Genomic DNA, 17,645 nt, shown 5'->3' on the forward strand with positions numbered 1-17,645 from the left:
AAATGAAGCCCCTGATGAGAAATGTTCGTAAAAGTAGTGCAACTGAGGAGCGGAAGCAAGAGGCCCTCCAAATCCCAACAATAAAAAATGATGTGCCAAATGTCACATATTTATATTTATGTTTTGCTGCAATTTCTATTCATATTAGGAGTGTTATCAGCATTGCACATTCCTCTCTATAAATAACTCCATCAGCTTCTCTTCAAGAACAGGATTGGTGCCACGCAGACCCTTGACCACTTCCCACGCCCAAACAAAATACTCGTGCACTCGCTCGGCTGTCCAACCTGCCAAATGACAGAAACACACATGTAAGGGAAACATTAATGTCGTTGCTCATGTAATGAGTCGGGTTTTTGTTATTGACATGAAAAGACATTGTTAATGAAAAGTCACGAGTCCGGGGTCATGAGTAAACTCACCAACATTAGACATTCACGAGCAGACTGCCCTCTACATAGATGGCTAGTAACTCACCAAATCACTCTAGTTGCATTTTTAAATGACCAAATACAGTGGTACCTCGGTTCTCGACCACAATCCGTTCCAGACGGCCGTTCGAGAAGCGATTTGATTGAAATCTGAATCGATTTATCCCATTACAATGAATGGAAAAAGAAATAATGCGTTCCAAGCCTTAAAACAGGCTTTTGTAGGAGTGAATGTAGAGTGTCTGCTGCAGGTGCGCTGTTCCTCTATGTGTGTGGCCGCTGCATGTGGGAGGGGTTGCCGAGTGAGTGACGTCTCTCCAGAAGTGAAGAGGTGCCCGGTGCGTGTCCAGCTCAGAATGTGCGCTTCTGTGCAGTTTGGCTGTGACAAAGTCATAAACCAAGTAACGCTCTGTCCGAGCTCCAGCCGACAACAGGACATCAAACCCTGGAGTGCATGCTCCAGCGTCGGAGGCGTCAAGAGCGAGCACCTCCTCTGTGGGTCCAGTGCGGAGACAGGAAAGGTTTTACACCTCAATATGAAGAAAAAACAGTCAGTAAATGTAGCTGGTACACGTCTGCATACGGAGGCTGCGTTATACAGAATAACAAAGCGCGTAGTGGGTCAGCTGATCGGTCCACGCACGTTACGTTTTTTCCGGCTTTTTTCGGGAGCGGTCGAGTTCTGTATTTTCGTTCAAAATCCGAAGCAAAAAAATCTCCAAAATTTTTGTTCGAACTCCGATTTGTTCGAAGTCTGAGACGTTCGAAAACCGAGGTACCACTGTACTGTTAGGTTGTTATTGCTATGAGAATAGGTATCTCCAGCCAAGTCAGAACTTTTATTGTACAAATCACTTTTTGCATGTGGCAACATAATTTTAACATAATTTTTTCTATGGAAAAAGGAGGCAGCATTCTTTGCTCGATTGTCTTAATAGTCTGGATGCATGGTTTTCTGTCCCAGAAACATGGGTCAGACTATAAAACAGATGTAGTTTTCAGTATTCCTGCTGCTCCTTAGTTTTGTTTGACGATTACGATTACTTCGCTGCAAGACTGGTGCAGAACTAGCACAAAACATTTGTGGTAGATTGTCCTCCAAGACATTATTAGGTAAATGACTGTCATGTGAGAGAAAATGTACACTGTAGATGTAAGTGGTTGCTCTGCTGAACACTGCGCCTAAAAATATGGTATCCTCACCGACTGGTGTGCTGCGATTCAAATCACGAAGATTGTACAGTTTGTCTGCCAGTTTGACTAATTTAGCTTGATGGCTGCAATGAGGTGCATGCTCCACTTGTAGACGCTTCCTCTCTTGCTTAGGCAGACTCTTATCATCCGTCACCTCCTGCACGATACCCGCTACAACAGGGCCAAACTTGGCCTCTATCTCAGCAAGAGTAGTGTCAGTGTCCTCCACTGTGTCGTGAAGCAACGCAGCCTGTGTGGAAGGAAAGCAAGCTCAGTCAGTACAATGTTTATCACGATTTGTTTTTTGAAATAAAAGTCGAATGACAACCTACCTGCAACACCTCAATATCTGTGATGCCTGCGCTGCTTAGGATTAAAGCGACCCCTGTGAATGTCAGGGGACAATCAAAAGGAGACAAACATTGGAAAGAAAAACATTTACGAGGTCATAATGGTTGTGGTTTTGTGTGATATCGTCAGTGATGGGATAGTCGAACATCCATCACTGAAGTAGCCAATGAAGACATTTTGATTTGATTTTGCATTTGGTGTCAGCATTTCATCCGCTTTAGTACATGGAACTAATGTGTTGTCAACGTCCTCGGCACTTTGTAATAATCAGCGAGGCCATACTCATGTGGTGTAAGTCGAATACATATTGAATTATAGTTCAAGCGATAACTTATGGGTGCGTTACCGATGGGGTGGTTAACGTAAGGGGTGGCCTCAGGGTCCTTGCGCCGTTGATTACGATGCTTCTCCGCAGCAAAATTAACCGCCTCCAGAAGTAAAGCTGTTTCCGAATTCATTTTATTCGACTGTAAAAAAAAAACCCAACAAAACTACGGAGGTGGCGAAAGAGAAACGTCCACGGTCGCATTACTTTTTCCGCCGGACATGGGCTTGTTTGGTGGCCCGTAGAGAAACAGCGGCCTCGTCATCAGTTCCTCTTTTGTAGCTACGGAAGCAGGTATCTGTCATTACACCCGAAAATCTTGATATGATCATGTTATTTCAGTTAAATTCTGGTCGTATTTAATATTCAAATTGGTGCGATTTCGTTTCCGGTTGAGTGACAGTCTCCGGCTCGCTCCGCCTCTTCAGACTGGAATGTATTAATGCTGAAATGTTGTTATTAGCTTTTCAGCTAATTTTGTTAGCACTGATGTGCCTTGTCTTCCTATGCTATGATCAGCATTTGACTTCCCCCGTCCAAACCTGTCCAGGGCGTGGACCACCATGGCGCACAGTACCCGGAGTGATCCTCCGGAGCTTCCAGACTTCACGCTTTTAAAGAGGCTTGCAAGGGACCAGCTCGTTTATCTGCTGGAACAGGTGACTTCACAGTGTTGAATACATAGTATCGAGTGTGTTTCAGTGATGGATGGATGGATGGATGGACTCATTAGATAGGTTGTGTCATTAAACTGTGGATTGCGGTTTCTACCATCCATATCACCTTGACTGAGCTTAAATATGACACATTTTACTTGGGTGTAAATCTAGGAATATCTTATATTAAAATGTGAAACATTGGAGTTACTAGGGTGCTAATCTTTGGGAGTGTAAGTCAAATATTTGGAGCTTTGTTGGTGAGTGCTGTTAAACCCTGTTCTCTTTTTCTCTTTATCCTTACCCAGCTTCCGGGAAGGAAGGATCTCTTCATAGAATCAGATTTGATGAGCCCGCTGGATCGTATCGCCAATGTTTCCACATTGAAAGTAAGTTCCTTGTAGCGTAAACCGTATGCAGCTGGATTAAAATCTTCCTTCTTTGTTTGGTTGTTCAACAGCAACATGATGTTGACAAACTCTACAAAGTGGAATACAAACCTATTACCAGCACTTCCGATCAGTAAGTAGCAGTAGCTTAAGCTGAAATAGCTACATGATAATTATCGTTTTTCCATCCGAGATTTGCGCAAATTATCAACCTACAGTTAAACAATTACATGCTGTCCTTACAGACTCTGTTTTCTGATCCGGCCAAGAATTAAAACAGTGAAGTGGATATGTCGTGAGTAGTGTGTTTCTTGAACCTTCAGTAATTGGATGTAATATAGAAAGAAAATATTAAAACATGGATGAATACTTCTATTGAAAATATCATTTTTGAATTCTTCTTCTTACTGCAGAGGTGGCCAATTCGGACAGAGCTGCTGGCAAATTTAGAAGATACAAGATAATATTCACTCCACAGAAGGTATCGCTTTCAATTTTGATCTCCTCTCAATTGATGTTAACCATTTTGCCTTTCGATTCTATGCAGTTTTATGCATGTGATGCAGTTTTGGAGGAGCAGGGTCTCTTTGGTGGTATGTTTACCCTCCTTGTTCTGACACCGTTCGAAAGTGTGATTGTTTACAACATGTTTGTTTCTTCCAGATGTGACTACAGATGAATGGGCCTTTTACCTTTTGCCTCTAGATGATGACATCATTAGTTTGGAGCTCCCAGAATTCTTCCGAGACAACTTCTTAGTAAGTGATGTGGAGTGAGGTCAATTTAGTTGATTCATGCAAGACTTGCCATTTGAAAATATGAACACACTTTGGTGTTTAAATGTGTTTTGCAGGCAGGTGATCAGCGCTGGATCAGGACGGCCAGTAGCGCTCTGCACCTCCTACACTCCATTTTCGGTCCTTTCTCAAAAGTTTATGGGATTGGACGTTGCTCAAAGGTTTGTTTGTGAGCTGTATTTTCCAAATGTTTCATGATCAATGGAAAAAAAGGAATGTTCCGTGTTCTTAGATGGTGTACGAGTGTTGGAGAGAGCTGGTGGAGGAGGCAGATTCAAAACCTCGTCATGCGGAAATAGGAAACGTCTTCCTGATCGACCGAGGTGATTAACTTTTTAGTTACTCTGCTATGTTCATGACATTGGTTTTGCTTACTGTTTCTCTCTCTCTCTCTCTCTCCATGCTGCAGACGTGGATTTTGTCACTCCAATGTGCTCACAGGTGGTTTATGAAGGACTGATGGATGATATATTCAAAATAAAATGTGGTAGGTATTGAGCAAAAGTAATTGCATCAAAACCCTGAAGAAGCCTGTTTTTATAGTTTAAACTGACCTAGGTGGCTCATTTACTATAAATGCTTTTAATACAATGGCATCGATGGAATATTTCAGATATGATTTGACTAGACATGGATTCTTTGTATAGATTGTGAAGTTGTCCTTCAGTGTAAAATTGTGTTTTACTTTTCAGGCTGTGTAGAATTTGGACCCGAGGTCACATCGTCTGACAAAAGCGTCAAAGTCATGTTGAACTCTCAGGATAAAGTATGACTAAAGAAAATGGTCTTGCTACTTTGCGTTGCATTTTTTTCACTTCTGTCTTTTGCCTTTCAGGTCTTTAATGAAATTAGAAATGAGCACTTCTCAAATGTCTTTGGTTTCCTCAGTCAAAAAGCAAGGAATCTACAGTCTGCTTATGACGTGAGTCAAACGGCTTTCGCTGAGTAATGGACTTAATGCTGCAAATCACAGTTCTAATGTACCAAAAATGATTGTTGTTAAGACGTTGTGTAACAGGAACTTGTTCTCCTACATTGTAACTTTAGATGTTGGCGCTTGTTTCAACAGAAGCGTCAGGGGATGGACATAAAGCAGATGAAGACCTTTGTGTCGGAAGAGTTGAAAGGCTTGAAACAGGAACATCGACTCCTGAGCCTTCGTAAGTGTTGAGGAAACTGCTGTGAATATGTAAATATCACTAAAATGAGTTCCTTTTTTTAAGATATCGGTGCCAGTGAGTCGATTATGAAGAAGAAAACCAAGCAGGATTTCCAGGAGCTTCTTAAGACAGAACACTGTGAGTGAATTTAGGATGAAGATTCATTTGTTTTGCTAGTATTCATTCATTCATTCATTCGAGACTTTTCTAACAGGCTTACTGGAAGGATTTGAAATCCGTGAATGCATCACCTTCATTGAAGAGCATATTAACAGGCAGGTGTGTTGCTGAATCTGGAACAAAAAACAGAGAAAAAGAAAAAAGGAATGTGGTCCTTACCTTTTTTCTTTTTCTCAAGATCTCTATGATAGAAAGCCTGCGACTACTTTGTCTTCTTTCCATCACAGAAAACGGTGAGAGTAATTTATTTTGTTGACTAAAACTTGAATTAACTCTTTCATTCTGTTGTCATGTGCTTTTTCAGGCCTCTTACCTAAAGATTACCGGTCATTAAAATTACAGTATCTGCAGGTGAGAAATTGCCTCTCAGTGTTGTGTGTTTTTGATTCTGAGAGCTGAATGATGCACATTTACATTTCAAGTTGTGAATAACAATATTTTTCTTCATAATCTGCAATCTATTTAATTACAATATTTTTTTCTTCGCTTCTATCAGCACACAATAGATTCAGTTTCCATTCCCCACCCTGAGCAGTTTTCCAGTTTCATTTGTCTAAATCTGAGTCTTTACTTTAAGTACAATATTGCATGTTTAACTTTGATGATAGTGTGTCATAGTAGGTCATGCACTCAAGCTGAAATGTAATTCCTGCCATTGGCTTCACGTGTGGGTGCCAAGAGTGGTGTTTAAGAATAGAATATATCATCCCTTCTTTTCTCCTGTAGACGCAACATGGCAGATGTGTCAAGCGTTCTAGATGTTAATGGGTGCAAATGAACTTTTTTTAATGAAAACAAAAAAGTTTCTAGCATGATGTTGTGCTTGGCTTTCCCAGAGCTATGGTGCCGAGCACCTCCTCACATTTGCCAACCTGAAGCAGCTGGGTCTGCTGATGGAACAACAGCCAGGAGACACACTTACTGTCATGGAGAGCAAAGTGGGAAAGCTGGTCAACGACAAGACTGCAGGTACAATTGCAGCACTGGCTTTGAGTTTTGTTCATTTTGTTTTTATGAAATGATTACCTCTCACGCCCCATCCATCCCGTTTCATCAGGGATGTTGACTGAAACCTTCTCCTCATTGGCAAAGAAGAGCAACTTCAGAGCTTTGAGCAAAAAACTCAACCTGGTAGGTGAAAGGAATACCATTCTAGTCCCTGTTGAAATATACTTTACCAACTGGAACTGTTTCTGGATGTTGACCAGGTGCCTAAATCTGATGAAGAATACGACCTGCGTGTTCCTCGAGACATGGCGTACATTTTCAGTGGTGCCTATGTACCTCTGAGCTGCAAACTTGTAGAACAGGTGAGGTCATGTTTGAAGGTGGCGTCCAAATGGCCACTTTAACTTTGTAGCTCACAGCTAAATGTTTTGAGTTATTACAACAAATATTGATATGTTTTATTGGGTTTGTGTTGTTTGTAGGTGTTGGAGCGAAGCAGCTGGACTGGGCTGGAGGAAGTCACCAGACTGCTCAATGGACACGAATTTGCTGTCACAGGTTCTAAAGCAAACTGAAATATTCAGTTTATTATCAGCTTATGAGTTTTTAGAAGTATGTGTTCACCCAATGTGTTCACCCTGCCAGAGGAAGTATTCCACTTCCATATTACAATTTCAAAGGTCGTACTGGTAGTTTGAAAACTGTTATAGAGAAAGGCATGCTGTCAAAGAGAAAAATATTCAGTTTGACCTGAAGTTTGGGATGGAAGCGGGATGTATGTACTTGCGGGCTCTGATGGAGAATGGACTCGAAACAGCGCTGTCTTTGTGTTACTTTAGAGCATCGGAGTGTGAATATTCCTTTTCAGTAGAAGTGTCCGCCATTTGCTTGTGTAAAATAGAAACTACATCAGGCTTCAAATTTGCTGCTTGACATATTTAAATGCTTTTTCTTGAAGAAAAAGTTGTGTTCAATGCAATTGAGCCGTTATTTTGTTTCACAACGTCTGCATTTGTGCCAGAGATATTTATGCCATGCTACTTTCGGTTTAAATGAGGCAAGTGGACTACAATGCTCTTGTTACCTTGGTGTTTTGTTGTTAAGTTGAAACATGAAACACATGTGCATCGTCTTATTTAAGTCATGAAAATGTGTTCAAGCAGGGTTGATCACTGAGGAGTATGAATTCAGTAGTTGATTTGCCTGTTAACAGTTGTCTTTTGTTCTATCAGGCAACAATGGAGCACAAAACGATGCACAGCGCCTCGTCCTGGTCATGTTTCTTGGAGGTTGCACCTTCTCTGAGATTTCAGCTTTACGTTTCCTTGGCAAAGAGAAAGGTCAGTCTTTCATGGCACAGTTTAATTTTTTCGGTAATATATTTTCTTAAAGATATAAATTCTAAAATAATCTAAATTCACCTGAAATGAATTATGTAGACGGTTCAATAGAGTGTCATTTCTGTTGTTAACCTGTAGTATTTCTTCTCCATTACAGGTTATAAATTCATTGTGGTTACCACTGCCATCACAAACAGTACCAGACTCATTGAGATGCTGCTTGGTAACCAAATATGAAGATTGTTGACTAAAACAACGCTGAGACATTCCCTCTCACTCTCAACGAAAATGACTGTACACATGTATAAAGTGAATAAATGCTTTTATAAAACAGATTCTGTTTTCAATCTCTTGTTTTAGACCCTGCTACATTTATCCATTTAATATTCAGTTTTGCTCAATTGGCACACACCTAACCAAATTACATTTCATTTAAACCTAAATAACCTCTAGAACAAATTATATGTTACCATTTTATTTAGATATATTTAGTGACCTATAATGCACCCTCTCCCAGCCGCAACCTATATTCTAGTTTCCCTATTCTTATACGTGTTCATAATTTTTTATTTTATTTTATTCATTATTTCTGTATTGTGTGCTTCATTTGTTTCTTTGAGTTTTGTTCAGTCCGTCTGTCTGCATGTTCCTGTGCGTTTGACATTTAGTTTCATCTTATTGTCGTGCCCTTGTACCACACGACCCCCACAACCCAGTGCGGTGATCAAAAGGGGTGAATGGCTCGACAAAGACGTCCTTGTTGATAGTAATGGAGTTTCTGCAGACGCCACCACGCCCTGACTGAAACTGGAGGAATTGGTTTCGTCGACGACAGAGGGAATTAGTTGAAAAAAAAATAGTAGTTTGCGTTAGTAATCGAATTAACTCCAGCTTTAAGACGTACACAATAGTTTAAACAGAACAAGATTAAAGACAAGTAATAGCAATCGGTCGCGTCGCGTCTTTGACGTAACACATACGTCACTAAAATCCATCCAATCAGGTGAGTGGATGCTACTGCGTGCGAGGTTTGAACTACAGGAGAGACGGCTGCACGGCGTCTGTCTGCAACACGAGTTTGTCTGGATCAAACTTCGAACTTTTTAACCAGCTGGGATTTTAAGTATGAGAAAAAGGTACGTGTACAAACTTTGTAACCGTTAACGTTTGGGATTTCTTTTGTATGAGGGTACATTAAGTGTTATCAGCTGACGGCGATCTGTTGCTAGAACAGACGTTAGTTTGTTTTGGGTAACGGTTCTAATGTAAATAATCAACCGCGAGTTGTCATGTTTTGTTTTCATATTCCTTTGTTTACAGTTACAATTATAATGTCGCAGTATTAATAGTCAATTAGTACGACTATATTCCGTAATATTCCGGTTAGATTGGTCGGTTACACCGCAACATATGAAACATATTTTACGTAATCTTGCTCTACGGACGAGTCATGCTTAAGAATACACTTGTTGATTTTGGCTTTCAATTACCCGCAGTGAGGTGATAGCATCTGAGGCTGTGTCAGCTCTGAATAAAGCTCTGTGCCACCTGAAGGACATTTGGGAGGAGATCGGCATTCCGGAGGACCAGAGGCTCCAGAGGAACAATGTTGTTAAGAATCACATCAAAGTAAGGACACTTCCTGTATTCCAACTGTGGCTTTGTTATGAACAAGGGATAGGGCTGAGAAGGGGGACGGGTCACGCAAACTGTAGACAGCTGATCACAATTGAATCATTAATGAATCTTGTATTTTTGGCTGGTGGGAGGAAACAGGAGTGCTTATTCCTGGATCTTCAATGTCTAGTTGCATTTCTAACCAATGAACTCTTAGTTGTCTTGTTTTGGCATTCTATCAAGTGTCCCCACAACTCAGCCTCCTCCATCTTTCTTTTCACCACATCCATGAAGCTAAAATTGTTTCCCTCTTCCTTTTGTTTGGCGTGTCTCCAAACTTGCTTGAGCGTTTGATTTCTTCATCCACCAGGGTTTACTTGACATGATGATCAAAGAGGAGGAATTGTTGAGAAAGAGGCTTCTGGACAGCATTCAGGCTTGCAGATCTGAAATGGAGAAACTGTGCGCAGAACTCCAGCGTCCCGTCTTCCAGGTGACAAGAGCAAATGTTGAAAAGCCATTTCAGGAGAGGCGAGCCTCAGACGTGGAGAGCTGACTGCTTCAGACCTCTGTGTGTCCAGGAGGAAAGAGGGATCACCATGCTGCAACAGGAGAAAAACATCCGCACACAAGTGGAAGCTCTGGTGAAGGAGAAGACGGTTCGAATGCAGCAGCTGAAGACTCTACTGGAGCAGGACCAGGACCTCTGTGACCTTCTGTGCTCGTTGCCTTACGGCATCTCCTCTGAGTCTGTCCCTTCACTGGAGCAGCTTGAGAACTTTCGCAAGCACATTGCTGACCAGAATGAAGAAAAGGTTAGTCCCTCTACTGAACGTCTGAGTCTTAAGCATCTGATGTTCATAGATGGGCAACTAAAAATATTAAGGGGTAAAACATAGCTATATGAAAAACAAAAAAAGCATGGAAAAAGATTTTCTTATATATTTACATCCAAGTTGTATACTAGATTCATAATCTGCTGTATGTGGTTTTTCTTAAGGGAAAGCGTCATGCTGAATTTGTAGAAGTTAAGAAGCAGATTGTCCTATACATGGAGGACTTGGAACACATCCCCATGACGAGCTTTGAAAAGGATGTGGTCAGTGAGGATGAGGACGCTTTTTGCCTGTCCAAAGACAACATTGCGTCACTGAAGGTGTTTCTTTGCCAGGTAAGATTGTCCTTCGACAGATTCAACAACTATTTTTTTCCTTCAGTCATCAAATTTCATATACCGATGCAGTTGCTTCACATCAGAATGGAATTTTAAGTTTACACAATGGTCGCATTGCCTGAAACACTGCATTTCATGTTGGGTGCCATTACGGTTCTTTTTGAAACTTGATTATTTTGGAAGTGGAAAAACGTTCACACTTCAGTATATGTCAAGGTGGTGATTCATCTTGCTAGTATTGTTGATAACTCTTGTAACATGGTAAAGCGTAACAGTCCCTCTCAAGGTTTCTCTTAGATGTTTATGCTCTGCGTTTCGACTCATTTTCTGATGACCCATGTGTGTTTCTGTTCCAATGTAGCTGGAAAGCCTCAAGGCAGAGAATGATACGATGTGTGAGAGCCTTCGGGAACAGATCCAGCAGCTGTGGAGCCGCCTGCAGATCCCGCAGGAGGAGAGGGAAGCCTTTAATGAGCACATGGTCACATCCAGGAAGAAGAATCTAGAAGCGGTGAGGCAACAAAGGAGTTTTTCACACGTGTCTTTGTAGATCAGTCATTTGTATTATTGTTTTTTTTTGTATTCATTGTTGTCTGACAGTTACAAGCTGAGGCCCAGCGTCTGGAAGAGCTCAAACTTCAAAACATTCGCAATGTCATAGATGCAATACGCTCCGAGATCGCTGTGTTGTGGGAAAAATGCTTTTTCAGCATTGATCAGCGGGAAGCCTTTGCACCGTATTTCAGTGGTGAGTCTGTTTTTCCTGACTCTTGTATCTTGCTTGGTAATATGTTTCTCTTTGTTGATCTGAGTTCAGATATGAGTAACATCAAGTACAGGCAATATAGCGATTACTGATATCACCTTTTGTATTCTATCAGGATAAAAAATATCATTGAACATTTGCACTCATAATATTTTTATTTAATGTAGTGTGTTTTTTTGTATTCACAACATTTCAGACGTCTTTACTGAGGAGCTACTGAGTCTGCACGACGCTGAGATCGGACGCCTGAAGCAACACTATGAGGACCACAAAGAGCTTTTCGTCAGTGTTGATGAGTGGGAAAGAAACTGGAGGCTTTTCTTAGACCTAGAGGTGAGTGACCATATAAACAAGGCAGTTCCGTTTAAAATCTGAGAATTATTTAGCAATGACTTTAAGAGAAGTTAAAATGTTGACCACAGAAAAAGGCCTCGGATCCATCAAGATTCGCTAACAGAGGCGGAAATCTTCTTAAAGAAGAGAAGCACAGGACTGAGCTTCAAAAAAGCCTACCCAAGGTGAGACACCACAACTAATATGGATTTGTTTTTATTGTTTGATCCTACTTTATTTCTTTCCGCACAGCTTGAAAAGAAGCTGAAAGTCCAAATTGACAGATGGGAGACTGAGCAGGGCACAGAGTTTTTCATCCATGGACAAAAGTTCCTGAAATATGTGGCAGAACAGTGGGAGCTGTTCCGGTCAGAAAAGGAAAAGGAAAAACAAGAAAGGGTAGGAAAGGTAATTGCTTTGTATTTGGAATTTATTATTAACATTTTTTTTCCTTCAAAAATGTTCTTCAGCACCTGAAGAAAACCAAACAGATTGAGATCGACATGCTTTACGGAACAACCGTCCGAACGCCATCAAAGCGCAAATTCTTGGCCAACACTACGCCAAACAGAGTGAAAAAGGTACTGGGTGCTCTGTGCTTTGTACTTCTGTTTCTCTTTATCCTTAGTGTTGGTCTTAGGTGTATTTCTCTCCTCTCAGATGAATGCCACCTCCTGTTCATCTAACACAACCTCCAATGGCACCATGCGCTCAGTTTTTGGGGGAACTCTCTGTCGTTCGCCAGTTCCCAGGACACCGCTCGCCTCCAAGGTGTGTTTTTGTTTACTGAATTCTGTTCAACTCTTCTTTCCACCTTGTCAACACTCTTGTCATGTTGCCTTCCTCTGTCTCCCAGTTTATTTTGGTCAGGTTTGTTCATAGAAACATGAATGAATTCTTGCCCTTAACCCACAGGTTCAGGAATCACGAACCCCTAATGGAGCAAAACCACCCCATCCACGTTTGCAGACCTTTAATAAAGAGAATGAAGGCCATCTGAAGGGGACACCAAAGAGTGGTGGGTTGCTGACCACTGCTAGTCACCAGTGTAACTCCAGCCTAAACTCAATTGCCAGCACGTATACAGAATTTGTGGTAATTTGCTTTTTTGTCATATTTGCTTTTGCTAGCTCCTCTTTTCATGCTTCAAAGAAAAACTCAATGATTGACATGTTATTATTTTAGATGGACTTGGTGAGCCCTCAGGCAAGGTGATTTGACAAACTTGCTATGATTAAATTGCATGCTTTTTAGCATTTAACCACTAGGTAACACTCGCTAAAAGACTTGCATATGGAAACTTACATTATGCATGCGCTTGAAATTAATTCATAATAATGTGTCCATCGTCTACTAACATCAAGATGCAAAGCATTGCTTTTAGCTTTCTGCTTGAATGTGTTGCGACTTTGTCTCTGTGGCTTGAATGACTGCTCTTATTATATGACAGTCGAAGCTAATGTTAGAAAACAAGTGTTTTTTCCAAGTAGTAGCTTACCAAGACTTCAAAAGGAGGTTTTTCTTTCCAACCAATCGAGACCGTGCAGCTGTCTGGAGACTGACATCAGATGATTAATGTCACTTGTACTTTCTTTTATTCCTGTCGGTGTGTAGTTTTCAGTGATCTTTCCTCACTGCTTAAGGTTTGTCATTTTCCGCTGAGAGTGCAATGTCAGTTCCTTGCGGGGCTTCCAGCAGCCGGCAGTCAGTGCTAGAAATGCAGTTTAGTGAGTGACGTTTCTCTCACACGGACCCTTGCTGAAGACTCATTTTGGATTTGTCTTCACTGTTTAATAGTAATGGCTTATCCTGAGTTTGACTTATTAAAGTACTATGATCTTGTATTGTTTCTTCTCTCGTTTTTAATGTCTTGACATGTATCTGTCGGTTCTGTTTACAGCGAGACTTGTCCAAGGCCTCTAACCCCAAGGTCCAGCACGACATCCTGAACTCCACCAGCACCAACTTTTGACCTCTCTGAGGAGCACAGCATCTGCCAAATCCTTCCAATGAGGATGCCATCTATCGCTTGATAGGTCATTCTACGCTGCCTGCTTATAAATGTAAATATAGATAATATATTTTATATGGATGCTAACAAAATTGTTTGCACCTGCCAGTGCTTTCCACTGATTTGGCTTCCTTTTTTGCTGATCAGCCACTGCAGGAAAAATGTTGAGTTATACTAACTTCACTTCTCTCATCATTTATGGAGAATGGAAAAAAAAATACACTATAGGTTGCACTGTAGTGCTGTCGATGGAAGGTTTTATATTACTCTTTTGCACAACCTGTACGATTATCTTTTTTTGGTTTTGGTGGTTTGGAAATACTTACCGTTTTGTCATTTAAATGTTTGTTTTATGTGTGTTGTTTGTTTATACATGCTACATATTCAGCACGCTGCGGCCTGTGGCTGTATCATGCTAAACTGTAATTCGATGAAATGTCACGACATAATAAAATCATTTCCACCGCCAAAGTGGTTTTGTTTTTGACTGCGGTGGTTTGTTTGTGTTGAAAATAACTCAAAAGTTGGAATGAAGCTGCTTGAGGTTTTGTACATGATGCTTGGTTCTTTTTGGTCAGATATAACATGTGAGTAATATGTCATCTTTATGATTTGTAGAATGAGAATCGGCTTTATAAATGAAAATTCATCTAGTTAAGATAGGTAGTTTTACGATGCAGAATTTAAAAAATATATATCCGATTTCAACAGCAATATTTTTGTGTACATATTCTTTTTCCGATTTCATTTTACTCTGAAAACTAAGACCGGAATGCGTATTGTTTCCGGAAGCACCGGGTGAGGGGGCGGGCTCATTCACAAGACGTGCTCGACGTGGAGTGTCACCGACTACTCATTTATAAACCTGAACTTAGAGACTGAGCGAAATGTCCGGTGTTTTAGCTCGGGTACTGTTTTACCCGACGTTAGCTTACAATGTTGCCATGGAAAAGGTTTCGTCGAGACGATGGTTTGACCGAGTGGATGAGACGGTCATTCTCGGAGCTCTGCCGTTTCGGTCAATGACCAAACAGGTCAGTCTGCTCACGCCAGACACACGTGCGGAAATGTTTCGGAGTGGATGATTGACCGCACCATTATTGTACTACCGAGGTTACCATGTTTCATTCATGTATACTTGTAAAGGTGTTGTGAGGAGACATTAATATCTGGTCCCTTCACTCGACTAAACCTGGCACAGAGGACTAGGCACTTGTCTGACTTGCTAGACCTTTCGTTTCAAACTTTTTATTTTTTATTTAATTAAATAATGGGACCTTAGAATTTTTTCTTTTGCAGCCACAAAAACTGTAATTTCTTTCACTGTGATGTGAATATTTTTTGACTTGTCATTCTCGTTTGTCATGTTATTAATGTTGAATTTGTACCACTGACCAAAGAAACATGTTGAAGTTTTTGATTTATGATGTCAATCCTAGTTGCGCCGTGTTCAGGTCATTTAAAAGGAATTCGATGTATGCTTATTTTTGATATGAAAACTAACGCCGGGTTTCTATGTTACAGCTGGTGGAGACAGAAAATGTCCGAGGGGTCATCACTATGAATGAGAACTATGAAACAAAATATTTCTGCAACTCTGCTGAGGTGAGTTCTGTGCATATTTGAGTCTCAAATATCCCAAACTTGCACCCAACAATTTCCATTTAGGTTACCAAAAAGTCCTGTTATTATCTTATGCACCCAAGTTTATTGACGTGTATGCACTAAAGCCGAAATCTTTTTTCTTTTTTTTCTTCTGACAAGTAATGTTTCCTATGATTTAAATGCATTTTATATCAGAGTGACAGATTGAAGTGATACGACTAATATTTGCTGGATAAATGGTTCTGTTCCACTTGGCTTAGATGCCAGCTTTACATTGTAATTACCTCATATTCTATAAACGGAGCCAGGACATGAGCATGGGTGTGTGTCTTATTTAAGTTGATGTTCACGTTTGGCTTTAGGAGTGGCATGCTGCCGGTGTGGAACAACTGAGGCTGAGTACTGTCGACCTCACCGGTGTTCCCAGTCTGGAGAATCTGCACAAGGGTGTGGAGTTTGCCCTTCAACACAGACAGCTGGGAGGCAGTGTTTACATTCATTGCAAGGCTGGACGTTCTCGTAGTGCCACTCTCGCTGCTGCATACCTCATAAAGGTCAGTTCACAGGAAATAACTCATGAAATGAATTGAATGAATAAAAAAGATAATAAGGGCGCTACATCTGGCAAATTTTCAAAATAAAGCACTATTTGCAAACAATCACTTTTTGCCCTTGAAGCATCGACTTACCGTCACATGAAAGTATGACTTTGATACTTAACTCCAGTGGTCAGTGATAGCTATACACTTCCTTAAAATGTGCACGGATACATAGTCTTTTGCACAAGTTTTGATAGCAGGGTCCAGCATAGAGGGTGATGATGAAAAACAAACCGGTGGTCTGACAGATGATGGGAATACACAGGCGTAAGGTAAAGAAAAAGCCTGTAACTGAAAATAAAAATAAACAACATGAAAAAAATTAACATCTTCAGATACAATACAAGATTCAATTTCTGTTATTAGTTTCTCCATTAGCAGAAGCAGCCAGTTCTTTTGAGGAACATCTTGTTTTCTTGACACAGTGCACTAGACATGCGCAATTCCTGATGAACTTGACAAACCCGCAAAAGTTTTTTTTTCAAAGTTTTCAAGCATTCAAAAATATTTTTTCATGGTCATTGAGACCATCTCAAATTAGTTTAAATGCGTCACCTTACTTGAATTCTTAAAAAAATGTTGGTTACTGTCCGAAACTACACAGCAACCTACAGTATGTCTGGGTAATCGATTAGACGTGCATTGGGTTTTGTTAGTTAGGCAGTGACTCTTGATCTTGTTTGGATCTCCACATTAGTCCACAATGATATTGTGTTTTGATGGTTGCAGCTCCACTGTGTTACTCCTGAGGAAGCCTGTCAGAAGCTGGCGTCTGTTCGACCACACATCCTAGTGCGCTCTTCTCAGCTGGAGGTCCTCAGGGTCTACCACCACCAGGTGTGCGGACCGTCCAGTTAGAAGCCCAGGACGGCAGATTGGACTGCATCATGACGCAGCGGAAGGACTGAACCGTTGACAGCAGACAACTGTTTCTACTCTCACAATATCCCACTGAAGAGACACTTTTGGATGGGTTTTTAAGATTCACTATTTTCAGCTGATCTTGGAAATGACATTTGAGAGGAATTATGCATTTTGAATACTTTGGGGTACTTTTGAATAGATCATTGGATACCTATATATATATACATATTGCTCAATCAATAAATAATATAACTCTGTAAAAGTGGGGTCTTTTACAGTCGATTGAAATCATTTCATCCCAAAGTACTACAGGAATATTGTTATTGATAACTGCAGATTTGATCTTGACCTGCAGATATCTTGTAAAAGCAAAGTTTACCGCTGTTTACTTGGTGAAGAATGCTAGCAGCAGTTGAAGACATGAAACCAATGCCCTGAATTTGATGAGGTGGGTGTTTATTAGTCTTGTTAGTCTTCAATTTGGTCACAAGAAATCCAATGACATACCTTGATTTAGTTGTTGGTGTGGAGTTTTATGTTTGTGTTTTCTATGCACATTTTGGAAGTCAGTTCTTAACTGAAAAATGAATAAACAATGAATAAAAATGTTCTCACAATCTCAAGCTCAACTGTTGCCATGAACGACTGAAAGAATTTAAAAAGGTTATATAGATGTTTACATCTGTAAAATTTCAAATGGCTTAACATTAAGTGATTTAATATGCTACAATTATTTAAAACATTTTTTGAAATCATTTTAAATAGAACTAACATACTAACTCACGGGAACTAACTGAAGAACTAACTGAAGGCTGGCAATAAACCACTGACTGGTCACAAACTAATTAACTTTAACATTATTAAAAGTATTAAATAATCGTGTTCTCTTCAGTAAACACACAATT

General features: G+C 40.4%; 4 protein-coding genes across 7 annotated transcripts; 3 read left to right on the plus strand and 1 right to left on the minus strand.

Moving 5' to 3' along the window:
* Positions 1 to 138: 138 nt before the first annotated feature.
* hddc3 (HD domain containing 3) lies at positions 139 to 2,890 on the minus strand. Its single transcript, XM_053865392.1, has 4 exons — positions 2,323 to 2,890; positions 1,958 to 2,010; positions 1,635 to 1,875; positions 139 to 287 (listed from the first exon to the last, which is right to left on the minus strand). The coding sequence occupies exons 1-4, from the start codon at positions 2,432 to 2,434 to the stop codon at positions 157 to 159; spliced, it is 537 nt and encodes a 178-aa protein (XP_053721367.1). The 5' UTR covers positions 2,435 to 2,890; the 3' UTR covers positions 139 to 156.
* Positions 2,249 to 8,099, plus strand: vps33b (VPS33B late endosome and lysosome associated). Of its 3 annotated transcripts, none has more exons than XM_053865386.1 (24): positions 2,249 to 2,267; positions 2,852 to 2,960; positions 3,266 to 3,346; positions 3,418 to 3,479; positions 3,592 to 3,641; positions 3,760 to 3,827; positions 3,894 to 3,939; positions 4,010 to 4,104; positions 4,200 to 4,304; positions 4,376 to 4,466; positions 4,553 to 4,630; positions 4,836 to 4,909; positions 4,979 to 5,065; positions 5,213 to 5,303; positions 5,367 to 5,441; positions 5,518 to 5,582; positions 5,662 to 5,716; positions 5,788 to 5,834; positions 6,320 to 6,452; positions 6,541 to 6,614; positions 6,692 to 6,793; positions 6,914 to 6,989; positions 7,664 to 7,771; positions 7,929 to 8,099. In XM_053865386.1, the coding sequence occupies exons 2-24, from the start codon at positions 2,865 to 2,867 to the stop codon at positions 8,006 to 8,008; spliced, it is 1,839 nt and encodes a 612-aa protein (XP_053721361.1). In that variant the 5' UTR covers positions 2,249 to 2,267; positions 2,852 to 2,864; the 3' UTR covers positions 8,009 to 8,099. The 3 variants fall into 3 exon arrangements, with proteins under 3 accessions (XP_053721361.1, XP_053721360.1, XP_053721359.1); XM_053865385.1 differs by lacking the exon at positions 2,249 to 2,267 and adding an exon at positions 2,382 to 2,595 and having other exon boundaries at positions 2,821 to 2,960; XM_053865384.1 differs by lacking the exon at positions 2,249 to 2,267 and adding an exon at positions 2,382 to 2,595.
* A 396-nt stretch (positions 8,100 to 8,495) lies between these two features.
* prc1b (protein regulator of cytokinesis 1b) lies at positions 8,496 to 14,109 on the plus strand. 2 transcript variants are annotated; one of them, XM_053865387.1, is made up of 14 exons: positions 8,496 to 8,907; positions 9,268 to 9,400; positions 9,759 to 9,881; positions 9,970 to 10,203; positions 10,389 to 10,559; positions 10,924 to 11,073; positions 11,163 to 11,310; positions 11,525 to 11,661; positions 11,751 to 11,846; positions 11,914 to 12,060; positions 12,132 to 12,242; positions 12,322 to 12,432; positions 12,577 to 12,756; positions 13,562 to 14,109. In XM_053865387.1, the coding sequence occupies exons 1-14, from the start codon at positions 8,897 to 8,899 to the stop codon at positions 13,631 to 13,633; spliced, it is 1,824 nt and encodes a 607-aa protein (XP_053721362.1). In that variant the 5' UTR covers positions 8,496 to 8,896; the 3' UTR covers positions 13,634 to 14,109. The 2 variants fall into 2 exon arrangements, with proteins under 2 accessions (XP_053721362.1, XP_053721363.1); XM_053865388.1 differs by having other exon boundaries at positions 12,577 to 12,679.
* Positions 14,110 to 14,481: 372 nt separating this feature from the next.
* ptpmt1 (protein tyrosine phosphatase mitochondrial 1) lies at positions 14,482 to 17,304 on the plus strand. Its single transcript, XM_053865391.1, has 4 exons — positions 14,482 to 14,706; positions 15,197 to 15,277; positions 15,640 to 15,831; positions 16,606 to 17,304. The coding sequence occupies exons 1-4, from the start codon at positions 14,560 to 14,562 to the stop codon at positions 16,732 to 16,734; spliced, it is 549 nt and encodes a 182-aa protein (XP_053721366.1). The 5' UTR covers positions 14,482 to 14,559; the 3' UTR covers positions 16,735 to 17,304.
* Positions 17,305 to 17,645: the final 341 nt, after the last annotated feature.

This window comes from Synchiropus splendidus, chromosome 5 (genome assembly GCF_027744825.2).
Source record: "Synchiropus splendidus isolate RoL2022-P1 chromosome 5, RoL_Sspl_1.0, whole genome shotgun sequence".
NCBI lineage: Eukaryota > Metazoa > Chordata > Actinopteri > Syngnathiformes > Callionymidae > Synchiropus > Synchiropus splendidus.